This window comes from Rana temporaria, chromosome 1, assembly GCF_905171775.1.
Source record: "Rana temporaria chromosome 1, aRanTem1.1, whole genome shotgun sequence".
NCBI lineage: Eukaryota > Metazoa > Chordata > Amphibia > Anura > Ranidae > Rana > Rana temporaria.
The window spans coordinates 216,504,709-216,521,727 of NC_053489.1; the positions used below are offsets into that span (position 1 = coordinate 216,504,709).

The window sequence follows — 17,019 nt, forward strand, 5'->3', positions numbered from 1 at the left end:
AAGTGATTAGCCAGTGTTGTCTACTGGGGTCTGGAAGCATGATCACATATAGAAGTTGGACCTTCTAGCTTAGAGAAGTATCAAAACAAAAGGATAATAAAGTGCAAGTATGCAAGATCCAAACTGCTCTGACAGTTAATTAATTGGCAAACGTTTGCCATCTCATTGTAATGTATGTAAAGACAAACTTTTTCTTGGTAAAGTGGGGAAGGTTTAGATCAGGGGTAGGCAACCTGGGGCCCTCCAGCTGTTGCAGAACTACAAGTCCCATCATGCCTCTGGGAGTAATTGTAAAGGCCAACCTTGCAATGCCTCATGGGAAATGTAGTTCCACAACAGCTGGAGGGCCCCAGTTTGTCTACCCAATTTGTATTACTGTTTGTGACCAACTGGGTTGGTTCACCTCTTTATTTTTCCTAGTAGCCATTGTCATTGTCAAGCAAGGGGAAATCCTACATTTTAGAGTTGTCATGAAAGCAAGAGGCAAAAAGAAGGATTTTTAAACCCTTTCTATACAATCCCAAAAAAAGTGTTGGCTTTACACTTTAAAGAAATCCTGTCACCATACTATTAATTAAAAAAAAATCTTCCCATAAGATTTTTACGTGACCTGTAAATGTCCCCCTTGTGTAGACATCCAAAAGATCTAAGGCCTCGTACACACGACAGAGTTTCTCGGCAGAATTCACCGAGAAACTCGGTCAAAACCCGGATTCTGCCGAGAAACTCTGTCGTCTGTACACTTTTGGCTCGATGGAGCCGCCGAGGAGCTCGTCGAGAAAATAGAGAACATGTTCTCTATTTTCTCGTTGTTCTATGGGAGAAGGCGGCCCGCCGAGCTCCTCGGCGGCTTCATCCCAGAACTCGACGAGGAACTCGACGTGTTTGGCACGTCGAGTTCCTCGGCCGTGTGTACGGGGCATAAGGCTTCTGCTGGGCGCCATCATCTTGGATTTGATGTTGGCAGCCCCAGCCGACTCAGAACTGGCACTTAGCTGACACTCTATAGCAGGGGTTGGCAACCTATGGCCCACCGCCGCTAAATGTCCGGCCCGTCAGTGCACGTGATAAATTCATGTGCACCCGGCCCTCAGACATTTTAACCCCGGTCAGCTTTTTTGGGATAACAACCAATGTGGCTAAAAAGCCGCTCGGCTGTTATCTCAAGCAGCGGGAGGCCCGAGTGGCCAGAGATCCGAACGAAGACAGAATCGGCTTTGATCGGGTCTCGGATCCAGTAACCCGGAAGCAACGTGTCATGACATCACTTCTGGTTTACAGAAGACTTAAAGGTGCCAAATTTGAAAAAAAATTCAGCATTCAAAACAGCCAAACGTGGCGTTTTGAATGATTTGAAGTATTCACATCCCTTCACATCATATCTCATCGCCACAACAGGAAACCGGAAGTGAGGGATCCCTGGTTGTCACCAGTACCATTGCCCCCGTTGGAAGATATCGCCACTATTCCTGTTCTGGGGACAACCCAAAATTTGGGATTTTCTTATTTTACTTTCCACAATACTGGTAAACAGGATAAAAAGAGAGTGTTAATTCCCCTAAAAGGGGCACATGAAGCGATTACCTGTGAACCACCACTACAAGAGCAATTACATGGAGCATCTGCGAATACCTGCGGGAGCTGTCAGCATCCATTTGCTTTTAGTGGGTCTAAAGGTATCAATATATATATATATAAAAAAAAATCTTAATGAAAATACATGCATTGCTTCATCTTAGCACAATGTTCCTTATACTCGTGAGGGTTGCTGTTCTACATTTGATTGTCTGAGGTCCTGTCTCTCATTAGCTTTGTGACCGCACTAGGCATTAATGATGCTAAAACACCATAGAAATTCCACTATAGTAATGAATAATTGACCTATTTGATGCCGAACTTGTTTATGTAAAGTTCCAATAACTTAGTTTGTAGTGGGCGGTGCAGGTTTTATTGGGTGACACCACAAAGAGCTAATAGGTGAAATGGTGTATGTAATGTGTTTCAACATTGATACAGTTTGGTGCAGAATCCATAACATTTACTGGGGAATTTCTAGAGCAGTGGTTCTCAACCCTTCTAGTGCCATGAACCCTTGATAAAATTTCCCAAGTTGTGGGGACCCCTAACAGTAAAATTATTTTCGTAGCGTGTCAGCACCCAAGCCAAGACAAGTAATTTGCGCCCCTAACCCACGGACAATGGCGGGGGTTCTTATCAGCCAACTTGGGTGCTCTTAATCAAGGTCATCTGCTGATCTGAGAACTGTAGTGGGGACTTTTAATAGCAACTATAATCCCAGGTAGTGTTACTCACTGTGTCTCCGACTTTGTGGAGTCTTGTAGCAGTGACACCTATGCTGAAATCAGGAGATAGGGTCTCCTCCAGCCCCTCCCACTTCACATTCCTCACCAGTCAGCTGACCGCTAGTCTCTGCACCCCCAGCCATGTCGTGAACTTAATGGGCGGCTGTGGACTCCAGGAACAGCCCTGCTGGGCGTCCGCAAAAAGGCTTGGAGAACGGTGCGGGCTTCAAGAACAGCCCAGGAGTCGGTGACCCCTTACAAATTATCATTTGACCCCAGGTTGAGAACCTCTGTTCTAGAGGAAAGTGCAGGATATTAAGCCTAGGAGTGTCCAAACTGGTACTATATCTTGGCTGACTGGTGAAATAGATGTGTGTTTATTAACACATTGCAGTCACCATTTTTCAAGTGCTATCCTTTAAATATGTGACTGATATGTTTTTAATATATGGTATGTTTTCCTTCTTTAGGTTGAATGTAAGAAGGCACAACCCAAGGAGGTGATGTCTCCAACAGGTTCTGTACGGGGACGCTCCAGAGTGATGCCATATGGAATGGATGCTTTCATGCTTGGCATCGGCATGCTAGGTGATTGTGAAAGGCGGTTGGGGTAGTAGTCTTTAAAGTGGTTGTAAACTTTCTAAAAAAAACAAAAAACAACCTGCAAGACAGAGACATAATGAGTTAGTATGCATCGCATACTAGCCCATTATGAACTACCTACCTTAGAACAAAGCTGTTGCAGCGGTCTCTGCACACAAGCATGTTTCCCGGAATTATTTCTGGGTTCAAGGGCTCCGGCACTGTGATTGGCCGAAGCCACGATGACGTCACAGCACAGCTAGTGAAGAAACTGCACGAGCGAGCGGTTTCACATGCGGATACATTGAATATCTCCTAAATGGTGAAAGTTTAGGAGATATTCCCAGTTATCACGGCACGAGCGAGCCGTTTCACATGCGGATACATTGAATATCTCCTAAATGGTGCAAGTTAAGGAGATTTTCCCAGTTATCACGGCACGAGCGAGCCGTTTCACATGCGGATACATTGAATATCTCCTAAATGGTGCAGGAGATATTCCCAGTACCTACAGGTAAGCCTTATCATTGGCTTACCTGTAGGTAAAGGTGGTGTAACAGGGTTTACATCCACTTAAAAATTGTAAAACAGGAGCCAGGATTCCACCTGCTGGTCACAGCTGAATATTACAGCAAACAGATTTTATAAAGGGCATCCATAAGCTGACCATACACTGTTAGGCCTCGTACATACGACCAAGTTTTTTTCTTTTTTCTTGCCGAGGAAACCGGTCGTGTGTACATTTTTCGACGAGGAAACTGTCGAGGAACTCGACGAGCCAAAAAGAGAGCATGTTCTCTTTTTCCTCGACGGGAATGGAGAAAATTGGCACGTCGAGTTCCTCGACAGCCTAACAAGGAACTCGACGAGCAAAACGATGTGTTTCGCCTGTCGAGATCCTCGGTCGTGTGTACGAGGCCTGAGAACTCTTTCAGACTCACAATGGAGTGCGGTGCCCTTTAAGAGCGGTCCACGTTCGAATCACTTTTCAGAAGACATTTGAAAGGTGGTGAGGAGGCGATATATATCACCTCATTACTGCCTGATTTAACCCTTTAATGTTGCACTACCGCACCACAATTGTGTGCCAGGCACGTAGTTGCGGTGATACCCTATTAGACGCAATGGACATGTTTGAAATGTGGTCCGGCTTGTAAACTCTGCACCCCAAGATAAAAATACAGTAGCCGCAAAGCATCATTGCCACGGAATGTGTACAGCGTGCCCATGCTTTATTGTGACAGTGTGGGTGGACAGCAGGGGGAGGGGGGCCTGGTAAAACCGCAGCTCGGCCACCTGTCTAAAAGAGACCTTAAAATTCTGAGGAGTTTGATAAAATTCTAACAATACATGGCACTGCCAGCTTGACAGAAGTCATTACTTAAACATCTATTGTCAAAGGTTGTCAGGCCAGAAATGTTTAGCTGATCAGCGCCTGCAGCAAATAAGCTGCATTACAGGAAAATGAACTGTGGTTATGTTTACAGGCTCCACTATATAGTTAAATTCTGAATGATAAAATGGTTTGTATATGAAGTCTTTTTAACATATGAATCCGCCAAGTGCATGCATATTGGATTTTAATTTAAAGCCATCAATATTTAATGAAGTGAAATTACCGCCTTGCTAGAAACTGTTTTATGTCAAAGCTATCAACATAATTAGTTTTTTTTTAAAAGTGTTGCTAGCATCATTTAATGTATACAGTAAACTTATGGCTTTCAGAATGCTGTTCTTTCCTATAGCATTACCGACATTAGTGTAGTGATTTGTAGTACTCAATACAGGGCTGCTTCTACTGTCTACATAGCACCCAGATCTGAGGTATAAGGACCCATGCACATGGCTGATTAGGGCTGTACACCTTCCAGACCAGTGTATATCTGCAGCCGGTATGGTCAGGTGTTCCTGTACAACCACAGATAGAATGCCTGTACAAATCAGCTGACATTGTCCGCAAAGCAATTACCTGCGGTTAGGTAGAGATGTGCGCCCCCTGGATGTGAACTGTCTGCGTAAAGGGAGCCCCCTGGATGTGAACTGTCTGCGTAAAGGGCGACCCCTGGATGTGAACTGTGTGCATAAAGGGCGTCCCCTGGATGTGAACTGTCTGCGTAAAGGGTGCCCCCTGGATGTGAACTGTCTACATAAAGGGCGTCCCCTGGATGTGAACTGTCTGCATAAAGGGCGACCCCTGGATGTGAACTGTCTGCATAAAGGGCGAGCCCTGGATGTGAACTGTCTGCATAAAGGGAGACCCCTGGATGTGAACTGTCTACATAAAGGGCGTCCCCTGGATGTGAACTGTCTGCGTAAAGGGTGCCCCCTGGTTGTGAACTGTTTGCGTAAAGGGCGTCCCCTGGATGTGAACTGTCTGCGTAAAGGGCGTCCCCTGGATGGGAACTGTCTGCGTAAAGGGCGTCCCCTGGATGGGAACTGTCTACTTAAAGGGCGACCCCTGGATGTGAACTGTCTACATAATGGGCGTCCCCTAGATGTGAACTGTCTACATAAAGGCGTCCCCTAGATGTGAACTGTCTACATAAAGGGCGTCCCCTGGATGTGAACTGTCTGCGTAAAGGGCGACCCCTGGATGTGAACTGTCTGCATAAAGGGCGACCCCTGGATGTAAACTGTCTGCGTAAAGGGTGCCCCCTGGATGTGAACTGTCTGCATAAAGGGCACCCCCTGGATGTGAACTGTCTGCGTAAAGGGCAACCCCTGGATGTGAACTGTCTGCATAAAGGGCGTCCCCTGGATGTGAACTGTCTGCGTAAAGGGCAACCCCTGGATGTGAACTGTCTGCGTAAAGGGCGACCCCTGGATGTGAACTGTCTGCATAAAGGGCGTCCCCTGAATGTGAACTGTCTACATAAAGGGCGTCCCCTAAATGTGAACTGTCTGCATAAAGGGCGTCCCCTGGATGTGAACTGTCTGCTTAAAGGGCGTCCCCTGGATGTGAACTGTCTGTGTAAAGGGCGAGCCCTGGATGTGAACTGTCTGCATAAAGGGCGTCCCCTGGATGTGAACTGTCTGCATAAAGGGCGTCCCCTGGATGTGAACTGTTTGCGTAAAGGGCGTCCCCTGGATGTGAACTGTCTGCATAAAGGGTGCCCCCTGGGTGTGAACTGTCTGCGTATAAGGAAGCACAACTGTCCCTTACTGCAGGTAATCACTCCATCTGTGATAACATGCGGACAGCCACATACAATGCCAGTCTATCATTCATTTGTAAAGGCCTTGGCTGCTTGGAAACACCTGGCCATACCTGCCGCAGAAATACCCTGATCCAGTGGTGTACAACTCTAATCAGCTTTGTGCATAGGCCCTAAGTCAGACACACACATTGCAATCTGATTGTACAATCTCCTTTAGATTTCTTAACACCCATGTAGTGTAATGGCCTAACTGACTGAATGAGTTGATTCTTTAGGTAAGCCGTTTAACTACATGGTTGTTAGGTAATCTAAAGAAACTTGTACAATGTACTTTACAATTAGAATGTAACAACGTGTGGCCTTTTCATCTGGAACTCCTTACAGCTAAAGACCACAAGCAAATGCAGCGCTGTAATCAGTAATACAATAATACCTTGGATTACAAGCATAACTAGTTCCAAAAGCATGCTTGTAATCCAAAGCAATAATATCAAAGAGAGTTTCCCCATAGGAAATAATGGAAACTCAGATAATTGATTCCACAGCCACTGCTGGTTTATGCAGTACTGTATGTGGCCAGAGGTGCGGGGGGGCGCTGGTGTATGCACTACCGCATGTGGCCAGGGGAACCGAATGTCTCCGAGCATCATATGAATGATAAAATGGTTTGTATATGAAGTCTTTTTAACATATACCCATATACTGCCTAACTCGCAATCCGAGGTTCCACTGTACAGATTTTTTTCAATGCAAGTAATCCATTTTCGTGATACTTGCACTGGTAAATACCTGCATTTGACTTGGTATTAGCCTCTTGCAGTCTAAAGCCACATGCACACGATCGGAATTTCCGATGGAAAAAGTCAGACGGACCTTTTCCATCGGAAATTCCGACCGCGTGTGTGCCCTATCGGACTTTTTTCCAAGGAATTCTATCAGAGTTTACAAGTTTACGGTATGCTAGTGTGGTGTGCAATATACCACCTCACCACCTCTCAAATGCTCTCTGGAGAATGCTGACTGTTCTTCGGAGAGCAAAGCACATTTGAACATTTTTTTAAATAATTTTTTAGAACGTTTATTTTTTGCATTTTTCGGGGATTTTTTCTTTACCTACCTGTAGGGGGGCCTTTGGTGAAATATCAGGGGTCTAAATAGACCCCTGATGTCTAAAATTTGAGAAAGGGACTGAGGACAGGGATTCATCTGTTCCTTTCTCTGCAGTCTAAGCTGCACTGGATAGTAAATGAATGGGAAGTGCTCTGTGCTGAGGGGCTTCCTGTTAATTCACAAACTGAAGTATAGTAAACACAGTTTACTATGATTTGGCGATGAATGGACACAGCGATGGGTACCTATTACTTACTGTGTTCATTCAGGAAAGGAAGCGACTGTTTGCATGGAGCTTGGCTTCAAAGTGATTGTAAAGGAAAAAAATAGCAAACATGTCATACTTACCTGCTCTGTGCAGAGAAGCCCTGAACCTCCTCTTCTCGGATCCTTTCCCCATTGAGGAGTGCCCCATAGCAAGCCGCTTGCTTGGGGGCACTCGTGCGTGCTCGCTCCCAAGGCGGTCCTCTGCGTCCATAAGACCAAGAGAGTGCGGCTCAGCCCCGCCCCACTGGCTGTGACTGACAGCAGCGGGAGACAATGGCTCCTGCTGCTGCATCTCAGCCAATCAGGGGGGAGAGCCTCGGGGTCTAGTGCACGTCGCTGGATCGAGATCGGGCTTAGGTAAGTATTAGGGGGGGCGGAGGGGGGAACTGCACACTAAACGTTTTTTACCTTCATGCATTTACAACCATTTTAAGCTTAAAGTGTTACTAAACCCACAACAGTAAAATCAGTCTGTATGTGCAGTTAAAGCATGCTTGTTATACTCACTGTGGAACCTAAGGGGTTAATCCTCTGAATTGTGTAAAAACGCCTATTTCATCCTGTCTTCTCTGATCCTCCCCTTCTTCCACAGTCCCCAATCCATCTGCTGATAGAACAGAGCCTTGGAGGCATTCTGCACATGCTCAGTTTGGTGTGTATTGCTAGAGAGTTTATTTTTATTTTATTTTTGGGAGGGTGCATGTGATCAGCACAGGGCCAATCAGCACTGTCCAGACAGAAAGTCAGAGGTCCTGCAGCCTCCTAGGACAGTCAGAGGAGAATGAAAACTTCTACAAGCTTTAACAAGAGACTGATAGAAGTCTGCTATATACTGCTGATGAGAAAATGTGTTTAGCAGTTTGTATTTACTAAAACGATTGCATTTCCATGTTCTGTGTACAGTGGGAGACCAGATATAGTGAATGCAGGGTCCCGGGTTTAGTAACACTTTAAGTGTTCTGGGCATCTATAGATTGGGGAACATTTATGTCTAGCCTTATCTGAAGTTGTAGGAAATAACTGACTCAAGGAAAAGAGTGTAATCAGTTGGACAATTTACATTATTGTAGTAAAAATCAAGATCTGGTACCTGTTTTCGCTTTTTAATGATTGTTTTTTCTTTGGTGTATTTTCTCAGGATATCCTGGTTTCCAAGCAGCTACATATGCCAGTCGCAGCTACACAGGGCTAGCACCTGGTTACACTTACCAGTTTCCAGGTAATTCAGTAATTCAATATTATATAGCAGTGATTAGATTTGTATAACGTGCATGCTCTTTCGTCCCTTGGGGTTGTAGTCAACATAGTGGCAGATTAGCCTAAAAACGTATTTTCTCAGTCTCTGTCCATTCGTGGAATGGTTTTGTAAGCACTACTATATATTTATTTGGATTTTAGTGGCAGTGGGTGGTTGTAAAACAGCTATTCCATTCTCACTGCCAGTCACATCTGTAGGCTGGACATCTAGCCACTCCTAAGCTGTTTCACATTTCGTTTTAGAATTTCGGGTAGAGAGAACCCCACTCCCGGGCACCCCCGTTCTCCCAGAACTCACAGGTCAGTCCCATTCATTTACTAAACAGCTGAGGAGAACAAGATGAGCAGAGTAGGAGCTGGTGGCAGCCATGTGGACTGCATCTGCCACATCACTGCTGGCCTCTGAGCAGGATTGTCTTCTGAATTCTGTACTCGTGTGTTGGAAGTACCAAAAGGCAAACATTCTTCAATGCTGGAGTGATTTATCATTTACTGATTGAGAATATGAAAGCTTGTACATCAACATGCTTTCCCCGTCTCTGCTGTAGGCATTTTGGTGGTATTTTGTGGTTCAGCAAAACATTACTAATGCAACATATTTTTATACGTAATGCTACCTGTTAGGTTTGAGATGAACTCTACCTGTATATGTGACATTGCCGTGCCCCTCTTATGCCATGCCATTCACTTTAAGGTCCCATAATCTTTTACATTTCTTTGATAATGGTATATGTTAGACCATTATCTGGAAACTCCCTAAGCCATAAGCAGACAAGTGAATTTTAGAATAGAGTACAGTGGAACCTTAAATTACGAGCATAATCCATTCCAGGAGAATGCTCGTAAAGCGAGTTTTCCATAGAAGTCAATGGAAACGAAAATAATTAGTTCTGCATTAAAGTGGGAGTTCACCCAAAAATCAACTTTCTGCAGTTAGATCCAGCATACTGCTGACATCTGCAGTATGCTGGTCTTTTTTTTTTCTTTTGGTACTTATCGTTATAGCCGTATTTTTTCTATGGCTCCGAACGAGGAATCCTTCGGGGAATGGGCGTTCCCGAAGGCAAGAAAGTTGATTGACGGCCTTCGATAGCGCGTCACGGCTTCTGAAAACAGCTGAGATGACACTTGGCTGTTTACGGCGCCTGCCGTGTAGAGCTGACTGCGCAGGCGCCGTAAATTGCCGAGAGTCACTCGTGTATCTTAGAAAGCCGTGACGCGCTATCGAAGGCTGTCAATCAACTTGCTTGTCTTGAAGGGAACGCCTATACCAGGAAGTAATCCCCGCTCGGAGGCATAGAAGAATTACTGCTATAACGATAAGTACCAAAATAAAATAAAAAAGACCAGCATACTGCAGATGTCAGCAGTATGCTGGATCTAACTGCAGAAAGTTGATTTTTGGGTGAACTCCCACTTTAAGTTCTTTGGCATGCAATACCGCATGTGGCCAGAGGTGGGGGGGGGGGGGCGCCGGCTGAACTCGGAAAGGCTCTGGAACTGAGTATTTGCGAACGTCTCCGGTGTCCCCGCACCTCTGGCCAAATGCGGTACTGCACACCGCAGAGGCTTGAATCCTGCTTGTTTTGCGAGACAACATTCACAAACCGAGTCAAGATTAAAAAAAAAAAAAAAGCTTGTATTGCAAAACGCTCGTTAACCACGTTACTCGCAATCTGAGGTTTCACTGTGTATTGAAAGCTTGTTTATAAACCAGCCTTACCATACACCTGTTTTAATTAACCACTTACCCCCCGGACCATATTGCTGCCCAAAGACCAGAGTACTTTTTGCGATTCGGGACTGCGTCGCTTTAACAGACAATTGCGCGGTCGTGCGACATGGCTCCCAAACAAAATTGGCGTCCTTTTTTTCCCACAAATAGAGCTTTCTTTTGGTGGTATTTGATCACCTCTGCGTTTTTTATTTTTTGCGCTATAAACAAAAATAGAACGACAATTTTGAAAAAAATGAATATTTTTTACTTTTTGCTGTAATAAATATCCCCCAAAAATATATAAAAAAACATTTTTTTTCCTCAGTTTAGGCCGATACGTATTCTTCTACATATTTTTCGTAAAAAAAAATCGCAAAAAGGGTTTATTGATTGCTTTGCGCAAAAGTTATAGCGTTTACAAAATAGGGGGTATTTTTATGGCATTTTTATTAATATTTTTTTTTACTAGTAATGGCGGCGATCAGCGATTTTTTTTTCGGTATTGCGACATTATGGCGGACACTTCGGACATTTTTGACACATTTTTGGGACCATTGGCATTTTTATAGCGATCAGTGCTATAAAAATGCATTAGATTACTATAAAAATGCCACTGGCAGTGAAGGGGTTAACACTAGGGGGCGGGGAAGGGGTTAAGTATGCCTGGGTGTGTTCTTACTGTGGGGGGGGGGGGGGGGGCCTCACTAGGGGAAACACTGATCTTCTGTTCATACATTGTATGAACAGAAAATCAGCATTTCCCCTGCTGACAGGAACGAGAGCTGTGTGTTTACACACACAGCTCCCGTTCCCCGCTCTGTACCGAGCGATCGCGTGTGCCCGGCGGCGATCGCGCCCGCCGGGCACACGCACGGGAGTCGGGGGCGAGCGGGGGGCGCGCGTGCGCCCCTAGTGGCGGCTAATAGGCAGGACGTCATATTACGTGGTCTCGCCTAGGAGAGCCACCTTGTGGACGTATTTCGACGGTGCGGCGACGGCAAGTGGTTAACTGGTTGAGTGAAGTTCACCTGCACTCAAGATCATTCATTCGAATTTTTTATTTACAGTTCGGTTTCCCGTGACTCAAAGCACATTTTTTAGTACCAACCTGCCCTCCTCCTGCCACGGCCGATTTGGCAACAGCTGGTTAATTCATAGCCGCAACTTGTCCAAAGTGAACACTTGTAATGGCAAGAGGAATGCAAAGGGAAGGGGGTGTGTCAGTCTCTGCATTTCTCTTGCCATTGTTTCTCGGAAAAGTGACAAGCGATAGCGATGACTCAACTGCCTCCTTCATAGCTGTTGTCCAATCGGCCGTGGCAGAAAGGGAAGGGGGGAAGGTCAGTACTTATAACTATGGATATAAAGCATTTAGAAACATGGGACGCAGTACTACATGAACGTTGTCCCGTAGGGGACAGAACTGTAAAATATAAATTATAATGAGGGATAGTTTTAAAAGTGTATACCCCAATATTGAAGTCCCCTTTGGTCTGGTATACAGTTGAAAGTTTTTGGTTATATTAGTTCAATAAGTGCAAAAAAAACAAAAAAAAACACCAGTTGATTCTGCCAGAGATCCAACACTGTCCTGTGCACACGTGTGTGTTATTTCAAGTAGATGTATCTTCCTGAACAGGTCTGTGAACTACAGAACATCTTTACTCTTTATTAGGTAGATAATGTGAGGGTGAGGTGTCCTGTAGTCCTAACACAGTTCCTGTTCTAGGTTGTCTATAATGCTTCTTCATAAATACAGCTTGGTGATTGTGTGTCTTGACTGTGGGACAGCCTTTCTCAACCTTTTTAACATGCATGCCTATAAAAAAAACCTTTAGAGGAAACCCCTGTTAATAATTACTGTATCTTCAGGTCACAGTACATTAGCTTGAAGAATATATGTAATATATATATATATGTAATATATAAGCATAAAAGAAGTGTGTCTAATGCACCGTACACATGATCGGAATTTCCGATGGAAAAAGTCAGACGGACTTTTTCCATCGCAAATTCCGAGCGTGTGTAGCCCTATCGGATTTTCCGATGAATTCCGTCGGAGTTTAGATAGAGAACAAGTTCCCTTTTACTCCGATGGAATTCTGTCGGAATTCCGATGTGATTTTGGTCGGACAAAGGTCTGATCGTGTGTGGCTTTAGACTGTTCTATACAACAAAATTATTTCCAGTTATAGAAAAAAAAAGTAATATTTAACAATGCCCAGAAAAAGAACATAGAATGAAAATTGTAGTGTTTTCTGACACGGAGAAGGGCCCCATTATCTTGATGGTTAGTGAATAAAAGCGCCCCCTCTTGTTAGGGTACATTGTAGTGCCCCCTTACATTGATGGTCATTTAAATCCTATAAGATATTGGGGGATAGTGGAAAAGACCCCCCCCCCCCTTAGATTGGTACTCGGGTAGAAAAGTACCCTCTTAAATTGTTGGCCATTGGGTGACAGACTCTTTTTTACTGGTTGTCAGTGAGTGAAGGGTCAGGCCTCGTACACACGACCGGTTTCCTCGGCAGAATCAATCAAGAAACTTGGTGGGAGATTTTTTTTGCCGAGGAAACCGGTCGTGTGTACATTTTTCAGCGAGGAAACTGTCGAGGAACTCGACGAGCCAAAAAGAGAGCATGTTCTCTTTTTCCTCGACGGGAATGGAGAAAATTGGCTCGTCGAGTTCCTCAACAAGCCTAACAAGAACTCGACGAGGAAAACGATGTGTTTCGCCCGCCGAGTTCCTCGGTCGTGTGTACGAAGCCTCAGTGTGAAAAAAGCCTCCCTTAAAGAGATACAAAAAGATCATTTTTATGAGCGGTTACTTATCTGAGAGAGGGCATGCTCGGGGAACCGCTATCCAGTTTTGGAGGCATCCTGGAGTTCCACAGAATCCTGGTTGAGAAAGTATACTCTAGGGCAGGATATGTGTTACTAGCAAGGTCACCAGATGAAAACAAAGAATAAGAAGCTTGAAAAGAATGTAGCCAACACATCTAGGTCCTGGTATTCTGCAATACGTTACATTTTTGTTCTTGGGTTTAGATGTGTTTTAAAGGCTGCCCTGAACTAAAAAAATTAAATAAATTAGGGTTTTGTGGAAATAAGAATTTTAATGTACTAGCTGGATGCTCTAGGTGCAAAATCGCCAGCTTGAAAGGCACACCTTTCAGTCTGAAGATCGCTAGTAGTCTCTCTAGCAATAATAAGCATGATGGTGATCCAGCTCAAACTTGTCCTACTACTAGACTGCCCGATAAAAGCAGCTTGTTAGTGCATTACTATTTCTCCTCCATCACAGCTCTGATTTTGGCTGGATGTAGTAGTGTAGTGTATATGAAGATGGCTGGGATCATGGTCCATTGTTAGATAAAGGGAAATATAAAATCCAGTTAAATTCATAATGTGATGTTCTGAGTTGCAATATTCTTGGATGCATCATCAAGTGCTTTTGAACAAGTTACAAATTCATAATTACACATTCATCTATCAATTCTGTATACCTAGCGTTAGTGATATGTGAAGACTCTAGAAACGCAAGAGGGAAATGTGTGTTTGGCCACTGTAAATAAACCTGAAAAAAAGTAATATTTCTCTTTCGTCCATGGACGGACGCAGCTTCCTTATACTCTTGACTGTAGGTCTCCTAATAGACGGAACATAACCCTACAGTCAAGAGTATAAGGAAGCTGTGTCCGTCCATGGACTAAATATAAAATAGGATTTTTGTACTCACCGTAAAATCCCTTTCTCTGAAGTCCATGGACGGACACAGCTTCCTTATACTCTTGACTGTAGTCCTCTCCTAATAGACGGAACATAACCCTACAGTCAAGAGTATAAGGAAGCTGTGTCCGTCCATGGACTTCAGAGAAAAGGATTTTACGGTGAGTACAAAAATCATATTTTCTCTTTCGTCCATGGACGGACACAGTTTCCTTATACTCTTGACTGTAGGGTTTATGTTCCGTCTATTAGGAGAGGTCTACGGTCAAGAGTATAAGGAAGCTGTGTCCATCCAAGAACTTCAGGGAAAAGGATTTTACGGTGAGTATAAAAATCCTATTTTTCATTGTTTTAAAGGAAGCAGGCTTGTATACATTCCTCACAAGTGACCTTGTGGGAGATAACATCTACACACAGCTGAGTGCCTCCAAGCAGACTTTTTCTACAATTTAGTTAAATACTCTATTTAAAGTTGCACCATTTATTTTAAGGTCTTATGCCGCGTTCACACAGTCAGAATTTCCGACAAGAAAAATTCTATGTGAGCTTTTGGTCGGAAATTCCGACCGTGTGTAGGCTCCATCAGACGTTTTCTGTCGGAATTTCCGACAGCAAAAATTTGAGAGCTGGTTCCGACAGGAAAAGTTCTTGTCGAAAATTCTAATAGTCTGTATGCAATTCCGACGCACAAAAAAAACACGCATTCTTGGAATCGATTTGAAGCATGCTTGGAATAATTGAACTTAAATTTTTCTCGGCTCGTTGTAGTGTTGTATGTCGGTCGGAATTTTAGCCAACATTTGTGTGACCGTGTGTATGCAACACAAGTTTGAGCCAAAATTCAGTCGAAAAAAAAATCCACGTTTTTCTTGTCGGAATTTCCAATCGTGTGTACGTGACATAAAAGATACATATGATGTTTTTATGAGAAAATCAATATCAGTTTTCACACCACACATGCTGCTTGAAAATTTGAGTAGAACAACTTGTCTGTGTGCTAAAGCATGCTAGATCATGAACGTAATTGTGGCAGAGCTAGCAGCCCTACATACAGTGTAGATTTCTAATAGCATAAACTGCATGTTAAATTTACTGCGCTCTTAACAGTTATTCATGTGAATAAGTCCTAGGGGGTTGTGGCGAGAGTTGTTGCTTCTGCCCAAGAGAATTTGCAGTCATCGCAACCCAGCTGCAAACTGACTTGGAGACAGCAGTTAATACCTCTGAGGTTTACAGTGACAGTTTTAAAAACGTATTACTGGTTCCAGAGCATCTTGCAATCAGGTTGCAGTAAATTCCACGCTCTTGGCTATTCCACAGTAATGAAAACTAAAAGGTGTTGCAAATATTTAAAGCAACCTTTTTGCCCCAGAGGAACCCTTGAAATAATTTTACTGTCTTGGGGAACCCCTGCTTAAACCAATTTATTGGAGGTCAATGGGAAAAAATGCCCCTTCCATAAGTGCCAATGGTAAGAATACCCCACTTTCAGTGGTGGTCAAAAGGTCACTCTTACAGACAGCGATAAAGATCGCTGGTGTTATGAAGTTGGCTCTGCCAAGTAGCGTTGGTACCAGAAATACGTACAGTAGGTGCCAAATAGGAGGTTAATTAGCCACAGCTCAAGGAACCCCTGGTATCCTCTGAAGAAAATGTAGGGTTCCACGGAACCCTGGTTGAGAATGACTTTGATTTGCCCATGCATGGCAAAGCAACAGGGTAGCTTTAATGTTGCCCCTCAGCAGCACATACCTTCCTTGCTGCTCTGTTCAGTTGCTGGGACCAACAAAGTACTGTGTGAACTCTAAGGCCTTGTACACACGACCGTTTTCCTCGACAGAATCCATCAAGAAACTTGGTGGCAGAGCTTTTTTGCCGAGGAAAACGGTCGTGTGTATGTTTTTCGTCGAGAAAACTGTCGTGGAACTTGACGAGAAAAAAAGAGAACAAGTTCTCTTTTTCCTCGTCGGGAGTTTCAATTTCCTCGTCGTGTTTCTCGTCGGGCTGGTTTACGATGAGAAACATGTTCGTGTGTATGCTTAGAAACCCACGCATTCTCAGAATAAAGTATGAGATGAGAGCGTGCCTTCGGTAAAAGTAGCGTTTGTAATGGAGGTAGCACATTCGTCATGCTGTGACAGACCGAAAAGCGCAAATCGTCTCTCACCAAACTTTTACTTAACACGCAGTAACATGAGATTAGCAAAAGCAGCCCCAAGGGTGGTGCCAGTGGAATCAAACTTCCCCTTTATAGTGCCGTCGTACGTGTTGTGCGTCACCGCATTTGAGAACAACGAGATTTTGTCTTAACAGTGTGTACGCAAAGAAAGCTTGTCAAGATTCTCGACAAGCCTAAGAAGGAACTCGTCGAGGAAAACGATGTTTCATTTACGACGAGTTCCTTGGTTGTGTGTACGAGACCTAAGTTGCTTGGAGATTACACAGGACTGAGAACTGTCCCCGCTCTGGGGACAGCACTGGCCCAATTACCAAGCACCAATGTTGTCAAATGGAAGGAGGGGAGTGCGTCTCATGCTCTATACCTAGAAGTACTGGGCATTTTGTTTGTTTCCGCAGTGGAGGGACAGGAGGGCGAAGGACATAATAAAGCAAATATAATATAGTTAAGGTGCAGAAATGCTGCCAGTTTTAGAGGCAGAACTGAAGTCACAATTTATTTTTACTCAAAAGGAATAGTCAGCGCTAGGTTAAAAGAGAATATTTATGCACCTAGCAAGTAAGGTAGTCTCCCATTCAAGTACTAACCAGACTGGCCCTGCTTAGCTTCTGAAGTCAGACAAGTGCAATACTTAGGCAGCTAGCGAGTAAGGTAAGTGTACAAACCACAAAATGAAGTATAAAAACAAAAGTGCAGCACCTAAGTGATTAAGAATGA

At 44.0% G+C, this 17,019-nt stretch overlaps 1 protein-coding gene across 13 annotated transcripts in view; it reads left to right on the top strand.

Annotated features, from left to right (window-relative positions):
• The window catches only part of MSI1 (musashi RNA binding protein 1), a 56,045-nt gene that overhangs the window by 28,126 nt on the left and 10,900 nt on the right, over positions 1 to 17,019 (top strand). For 3 of the 13 annotated variants that reach the window (XM_040350232.1, XM_040350241.1, XM_040350329.1), the window contains 5 exons: positions 2,774 to 2,891; positions 8,013 to 8,072; positions 8,559 to 8,639; positions 8,921 to 8,977; positions 14,376 to 14,444. In XM_040350232.1, the coding sequence (XP_040206166.1) occupies positions 2,774 to 2,891; positions 8,013 to 8,072; positions 8,559 to 8,639; positions 8,921 to 8,977; positions 14,376 to 14,444 (385 nt within the window). The remainder of the gene's footprint in view (positions 1 to 2,773; positions 2,892 to 8,012; positions 8,073 to 8,558; positions 8,640 to 8,920; positions 8,978 to 14,375; positions 14,445 to 17,019) is intronic. The other 10 variants (XM_040350265.1, XM_040350274.1, XM_040350289.1 and 7 more) reach the window with 6 other exon arrangements.